We start from the raw sequence: 7,524 nt of genomic DNA on the forward strand, positions 1-7,524 counted from the left end.
TTCCACATCTAAGAGGCGCAGCGCCGTCGCCGCTCGCGGGCCCACTAGCCTCCTATCAGTATCATTGGACGGTTCTCCATACGCGCGAGATTCTGCATGCCTACAAAACATTACAAGGTGGAGGCTCCGCGTGGAAGCGTCGCAAAGAGTTCCCAATGCCTTTTCATCTTTTAATTTTTTATATGGATTACGAACGCACCCGGGGACGAATGACGAAAAAAACGAAATAAACTTGTTAATCCCATGAACTGCGTAGCGACTTTTACAATAGGTATTCAATAAATGTGACATTGAGTCTTGATTCGAACAAACAGATGGATGTTACAAAAGCTAACGATACAACGCTGTTCAAAGTTCGAGTGCATGCCAAAGAACCGTGTGGTAACAGGTAACAAACTAATGTCCACAAGCTTTCTACGTGTGACTACACTAGTGGGGTGGCGAGCGTGGCGAAAATACACATTTAAAACAATATTAAATTTACATGTTTCATGAACAAAGGTGAATTAATAGTATTATTTAAATAAAATCCTATTAATTCCCCTATAATTCTGTATAATGGAAGCATTAGAGTTTGTTTCTATCATTGATCATTTATGATACAAATAAGTTAATAATGATCTTACGAGTTAGTGAGAGGATGTAAGCTGGTAATGATGATGTCCAGTGCAGCTTGACCCGTGTGGCTGAAAGGTACCGTTGGAACTAAGCATTGGAGAGGGATCATGCTAAATTGGATATAGATTAAAAAAGATGTAAGCAGCAAAACATGTAATGATGAAGTGAAGAATCCATTGATGTTTTATTGAAATCTTATTTGTCGAAAGCATGCGTTTTTAACATCTATTTTATAAAGCTTTTCGTTTTAATTTTTATTATCAAAATTTCGTTGATGGTAATTTAACATCAGCCTTTTCTATTACATAAAACAGTGCTGTTCATAATTTAAAGAGTTTAGCTGTAAAATAAATTGTTACTTTTCTTTACTAACGTCTAGTCTAAGCGGTTTTGAAAGAGAAAATTGTACATTTATATGTACTTTAATAACTTAAAAACTGGGCCGATTTCAAAAATATATTAACCATTAAAAAGTTATCAGTGAGAAGTCGCGAGCAACAGCTAGTCAATATCGACAGTGAGAGTGTTGAAGTATATTTAAGTGTAGGTGTGTTTGTATTTTACCAGCGTGCTGCGGCTTCTTGTTGCGGAGCGCGGCGCGCACCAGCGCCTCCAGCGCCGCGTCGTCAGCGCCCGCGCGCACCGCACCCCGCAGCGACACCTCCGCTGCCCCGAACAGGCACACCTACCCCCGCCCCCACACGAATACACAGTGTCATAATGTAAGGTAACGACAACGGCAGCAGAGTTCGACAAAATAGCGAACACTGCCCAAACATTCGCATTAAACATGCGCTGAACTTTAATCAACAGAGAAACAGGCCTATATTAGTCCCGTTTACTTTCTACCCTTTTCTTAAGAGGGAAGGTTGGAAAGGAAAAGCGGATTTAACGATAGAGACTGGACACATCCTCTTTATGAGCGTCTCCTCTTCCGGCGATTAAGTATAGGCAACGAATCTGCAATTGCGGTTGTCTATGGGCAGCGGTCGCTTCGCCTTTTCAGTGAATTTATGTGGCTCGTTTACTCTTATAATTTTTAATTTAATTATTTAGAATCGTATAATTAAGTAATTAATAACGAATGTTACCTTAAGGTTACCATCAGCTGTGAGCCGCAGCCGGTTGCAGGAGGAGCAGAAGGGCTGCGTCATCGAGGATATGAACCCCACGCGGCCAGCGTGACCCTCCACCTGCCACACCTAACACCACAATATTACACTTAATGAAAGTAAAAGACACAAGACAAATTCTATTATATAAAAATATGTAAAAAGTATACTATCGAAAATAGATAGGCAAGAAACCTTTATGAGTAAAGCAATGTTCATTTCCGACGTTTTTAACATCTAAATTCTCTCCATGTGAGATTACGAAACCCCAATGAGCTGGTTATAGTCCCTACTGACGTTCTTTGTTCTTAAAATGTCTATAAACGAGATCAAAAACCTCTACACGAGAGACATCGTCTATTTCCAACATTTTTAGTTGGGAACAAGTAACAAAAATAAAAACCTTAACAAACTAGTCACAAACCGTTTCTGACGTATTTAGCCCCTAAATCCTCTAAAAGAAATAATTATGAAACTTCTATCTTTTTTTGTGACTGAATGGCCACTATTTGCCTTAAAGAGGCCTTTACAGATTCACCGGGCTTGAGGTGGCCGAGTGCAGATGGCGCTTAGACTAAACCTCGTTTATGAGTAACTAAGCTCGAGGGCCTCCTCAGGAGCCTCGGCGCGAGCCGTTACTTCGTTATTATTACCTGATTGGGAGGCCATCAAGCTCTTAGATTGCTTCGGTGGTCGCTCCATGGAGTGACTAGGCACAAGGGCCCCCGAGAGGGGACCTCTGCTTGGGCTGTCACTCAATACGCATTTAGCATTCCGAATCAAGGGCGCCCGAGAGGGCCGAACCTCGATAACCTCTATCAGAGAGTATGGCGTGTATGGCGTGTATGGCGTGTATGGCGTGTATGGCGTGTATGGCGTGTACCGTGGCGGTGTCGCAGGCGCGCGGCAGCGAGGGCGCGAGGCGCGGGAAGGCGCGGCGCACGGCCCGCAGCGCCGCCGCCTCCGACACCATGTGGCTGTCGTCCCAGCGGTTGCCGGAGAACGGCATGAACTCTATGAACCTGACATCACCAATGTGGGCCACACACTTCTATATACATATAAATTACCTTCTATCACCAGTGTATAGATAATAGAAATTACAGAGTGAGCAAATTCTTAATATTTTTTAACTAGACTTATCCCACACCACCTTGCCCAGTATTTAAAAATTAACTTAGTAAGTATGTGTTCTTCTAGACTATGTTCTACATATGTACCATGTAAACATTTGCAATTATATATGAAGTAATTGGATAGTAAAATTAAATTGTCCTGTCTTTCCCTTTTCCTGCTTTTCAAAACTAGTAACATACCATCTTACTTCTTACTAATATTATAAATAGGCTAGATTGGATGGATGGATGTTTATTATAGTTCATAGCATAACCTGCTGAAAGGATTTTAATTAAACTTGGAACAAATGTAGACCATAGTCTGGAAGAACAAATAGGATACATATTAAATTAATTTTTTAATTCCGCGCGAACTGAGTCGCAGGCGAAGCTTGTTGTTTATAATTTTATTACATTAAAAACAAATGTACAATCCTAACAAAAGTCTCAAATTATCACTAACCTCACTTCCACCTCCCTATCACGTGTGAACTCCACAAAATCACATATCTCATCATCATTGAAGCCTGCAAACAAACACATAGTCAATAAATATAAAAATAATATCCACAGTATAACAAATTAAACAGACCTCGCATGAGCACCGTGTTAACTTTGACTGGCCGGTAGCCAAGCTGCAGAGCCAAGTCTATACCTGCCAGCACCTTCTTCAGACCCTGTCAAAAAAGTTTCCCTTATAGAAATATGTATGTAAACGTATTCGTCAACATATTTGGTCTCTTTGAAAAATAGATGAAAATAGGGACAATTTAACGAGAAAATATTTGAATTTTAAAAATATAATAACTATAACAAGTAATTGACAAATACAAGTAACTAATTATTGACAGTCATACTATAAAATAATAATATTTGCGAACCGGTCGTCTAGCCATCTGCTCATATCTGTCCGGCTTCAGGGTGTCAAGAGATACATTTATAGCTGATAAGCCAGCACGCTGGTATGCTGGCAACCGCCGTGTTAACACCAGCCCATTGGTAGTCATTGCCACGCTGCGAATGCCCGGGACATTGCATAGCTGCTCTGTGGTCATAAATTGAAACAGTTAATAACGAAAGGTGAAACGTTTATATACATTTTCAGTACTTTAACACTGTTATTTATCTAATCTGTAGGTTATTTGCATTATCTTTATGTCTATTGACTTATATCTTATTTTTTATCTGTTGCATTTTACATTACATAAAGATTAAATACATTTTAATGCAATTTTTACAATTTATAATTACAATATTTAAGGTTGAAATTAAACCTCCTATAGTTACTTGTTCTGATTAATTTTAATTTTGTATATGGCTGTTCTGTAATACCTTAATAAACAAGCAGATTAAAATAAGGTTTTAATTTTCTTTTTTATATCAAGATTGCAATTTCCCTAACAAATAAATAATAAAAAATAAATCTAATTTTATAATGTTAACACATACCAATAATTTCAGCCAAATCAGATCGTAGGGTTGGTTCACCCCCTGTAAGTCGTATCTTGTGCACTCCGAGAGATGCAAACACATTAACCAAACGGTAGAGCTCTTCCTTCGTTAATAAATCTGGTTTTGGAGTTAGCGGCACTCCTTCAGCGGGCATACAGTATTGACCTATACAAAGATTTATTTTCTTATCAGTCTAGCTATAACCAGCTTTGATAAGTACCAGGAAAATGTTCGGATGATGCTAGAAAATTACTTCAATTAGATTTCTAGAAAAATGTAAATTTATTACATTTACTAGAGAAGCTAATTGTTACCCACATCTTAAATTACACCTTTCCGTAAGTGATACACGCAGGTAATCGTGACGCCGGCCTAGAAGATCGTTTAGCGGTGCCGCCGATTTTACCGCCGCCGAGGTCAAATCCGTTTTACTAGCAGCATTGGCGACCTGCAATTATATACGGCATAAGCAAACATGGCCGAGTGCATCCAATACATTGAAATATATCGTCTAAATCATTTTATACTTACATCACTATAATATCTCGACTCATTGCAGAATATGGGCCTCGCCAGACGTACTTTTGCATCAGAATTTAATGTTGTGGCGCGCAGTAAGGTTAAAAATCTGTGCGAGTAACCTTTCATGGTTTAATTTGGGTTTAAATATGCAGTTAATTTGTAATAAACCTAATAATTCGCTTTCTATGTACGACTAAAGCGGTTTCGTTATCTGAAATCGGTATTTACCCTTGAAGTAAAGAAATATAGATTTCACATGAATATCTTGCAACGTTTGTAGTTTATCACAACAAGTTATGTAAAGCAAATAGAAAAAACGATAAGAATTACTTGTCCTAATTATCTTATATAAACTAAGTGAACATAAATTATACGAAGTTCAAGTGGAGTCAAAGTGTAAACATGGCCAATTTCGTAAACATCGTGCTGTCAAGCTGTCAATGTCAAAATTCTTATCATGTATGTTGCATCGAAATCCGAACAATGGTATCAATATCAATTCGAATAATGGCTTTGGTAAATGATTGTTAAACATCCATGCAATTAACAAGAGCTACAATTCATATGCAAAAAACTTAGCATTAAAATACAATTAAAACCGAATGAGCAACCTTTTTGTATCTGTAAACTATTTTTTTTTTTACAAAATATTGATTTTGTTATCAATGACACGACATTGTCATTTGTGATTTCTATAACCCGGCTCAGCTGTTTTGGAATTTCATGTATTATGTTTCCCGCAATATTTTAAGACGAAGTCGATATCTGTAATAATGGCTCTTTTTCCGGCATATTCTGCCAGGTCTTTGGATGAGGGCGATGACGACGCAGGTGTGTAAACACGAATTTACAAATAAAATCACCGGGTGCAAATCATAACAAAACATTTCTCGGTTGTGTTTTTGGGAAAATAATAAAATTTTGTACTTTCTTAGCTCGTTGGCCATTAAAGAGTGATGATGTCTTGGAAGACGAACTTTTGGCGAGCGACACGGACGAAGAAATGGACACTTCGCCGGAAATGGAGAAGGAACCAGCGAAAAACGACGACTATTATGTAGATTGCAAAATGGATAATGGCAATCGTCGCGTTTCAACTCTTTACTATCCTGGCAGACCACAGTAAGCTGGGCTTTAATAGATTCTGTTTTATATCCCAAGGTGGCAAACAAGCAAGTGGCCATCTGAATTCCAAATGCTGTCTAAAGACATCCACAGTTGCTAATGCCTACCATTATTGTATGGAGGGGATGCAAGAAAAAGTATATTCTCTGTTCCTGGGTGTCTTGAAAAGGATGGGAAGGGAAAGAGGCTAAAATAGGTCATTATTAGTATTTGTTTATGTCATAAAGATGTACACTTTGTTAGATATGAGCGCAGCTCAGGCCGGCTGGGCGAGCCAGAGGACGACAGGCCCCAACGATCTCGTCCGCGCCGCTACTTCCGGCAGCGTGTACCAGACACTGAGGATTCGAGCGCGGTGCAAGAGCGTGCTGCTGCCATGCGCAGAGTACTGGAGGGGTCGCCTCAAGATGTTGAACTCTGGGAAAAATATATTGACTTCATGGTAATAATCACAGTAACTTAAAGATTTATCTAGATACAATTAGATTGAATATTTAAACTTAGAAAAGAGAGGAAGATGCAGCGATTGATCTGTTAATTAGAGCAGAGCAGATTTTTATCACAAATAAAACATGCTTCTTGAATAGTCAAATTATAGGATATTTTGTTTTTCATGCCTATCTTTTGTGATCAGAGCCTGACTATCTGTTTATAAGAAGCAGGTTTTGTCACTAGAATTGATTTAATATTGTAATCATGATTTTTATCTATACAGGAATCCTACGGCGGAGAGAAAGATGCAATAGATGCGGTGGAGTTAGCAGTTAGTAAGAATGGGAGTTCACGGCGGCTCCGCATGCGTTGGTACGCCGTCATGCGCCACGCCCTGCCGCCGCAACCGTACGCTGAGCGTCTGCGGGAGAACTTAGCTAAAGGTATAATATTGTAGAATAGAAGATGTATTTATTGCTACTAAAAAGAAATTAAATAAATGGACTTATTTTAAAGACAATATATAAAATTGTGGTAAAAGGTAGCCAGCTCAGCATGCAGAAGGACTAAGCCTTTCCAGCGCTGGTTTTCAGCTGGCTTCTTCGCATTTAAGGAACTTATACATAAGTTTGACATGGTAACTGGGTGTACTAACTATAAACACAGAAATAAAACACATAAGAGTACACTTTAGGTGTGAATAAAGAGGATTAGATAAGAGTTTGTGCTGGATTTTAAATTATAGTTCTGTTTTGCTTCCAACCTTTTCATACAAGGAAGGGATGGGACCGGATGTAAGACACATAGTTTGTATATCCTCTTTCTGTGTATATCCTCTGTTTATTAGCACCACATCTACAAATGTTGATGTCTATACGAGTAGTGTTAAGAAGAAAATCAGTAATGCGCTAAAGCATCCCTGCAGTGCTATATATTATCTGAGATCTGTCAATGTCATACAGACGCATTAGGAATTAGCTCACCATTCTGACGGGAGTTACTCTAGTTCAACAATTAACTATTATATTTATTGTGTAAAAATAGGCAATGGTCCCTTCTCTAGTTTGGGGAATCCGCTGACATTGATGTTTCCCAATGATAACAGAGAAGGACTTGGAAATCCGGCTGGAGCTGTGGCTGCAGCTGGT

At 38.8% G+C, this 7,524-nt stretch overlaps 2 protein-coding genes across 3 annotated transcripts in view; one reads left to right on the forward strand and one right to left on the reverse strand.

Moving 5' to 3' along the window:
- Window positions 1-6: 6 nt before the first annotated feature.
- Window positions 7-5,240, reverse strand: LOC106105765 (cyclic pyranopterin monophosphate synthase, mitochondrial). 2 transcript variants are annotated; one of them, XM_013286200.1, is made up of 12 exons: window positions 5,150-5,239; window positions 4,829-5,030; window positions 4,616-4,745; window positions 4,295-4,462; window positions 3,727-3,890; window positions 3,438-3,522; window positions 3,309-3,372; window positions 2,614-2,752; window positions 1,710-1,820; window positions 1,183-1,303; window positions 627-686; window positions 7-100 (listed from the first exon to the last, which is right to left on the reverse strand). In XM_013286200.1, the coding sequence occupies exons 2-12, from the start codon at window positions 4,943-4,945 to the stop codon at window positions 45-47; spliced, it is 1,215 nt and encodes a 404-aa protein (XP_013141654.1). In that variant the 5' UTR covers window positions 4,946-5,030; window positions 5,150-5,239; the 3' UTR covers window positions 7-44. The 2 variants fall into 2 exon arrangements, with proteins under 2 accessions (XP_013141654.1, XP_013141655.1); XM_013286201.1 differs by lacking the exon at window positions 627-686 and having other exon boundaries at window positions 4,829-5,240.
- Window positions 5,241-5,486: 246 nt separating this feature from the next.
- Window positions 5,487-7,524, forward strand: part of LOC106105667 — a 6,394-nt gene continuing 4,356 nt past the window's right edge. The window contains exons 1-5 of the mRNA XM_013286091.1: window positions 5,487-5,650; window positions 5,755-5,941; window positions 6,188-6,386; window positions 6,660-6,819; window positions 7,482-7,522. Coding sequence (XP_013141545.1) covers window positions 5,593-5,650; window positions 5,755-5,941; window positions 6,188-6,386; window positions 6,660-6,819; window positions 7,482-7,522 — 645 coding nt within the window. The 5' untranslated portion in view covers window positions 5,487-5,592. The remainder of the gene's footprint in view (window positions 5,651-5,754; window positions 5,942-6,187; window positions 6,387-6,659; window positions 6,820-7,481; window positions 7,523-7,524) is intronic.

This window comes from Papilio polytes, unplaced genomic scaffold (assembly GCF_000836215.1).
Source record: "Papilio polytes unplaced genomic scaffold, Ppol_1.0 DF822733.1, whole genome shotgun sequence".
Lineage (NCBI taxonomy): Eukaryota > Metazoa > Arthropoda > Insecta > Lepidoptera > Papilionidae > Papilio > Papilio polytes.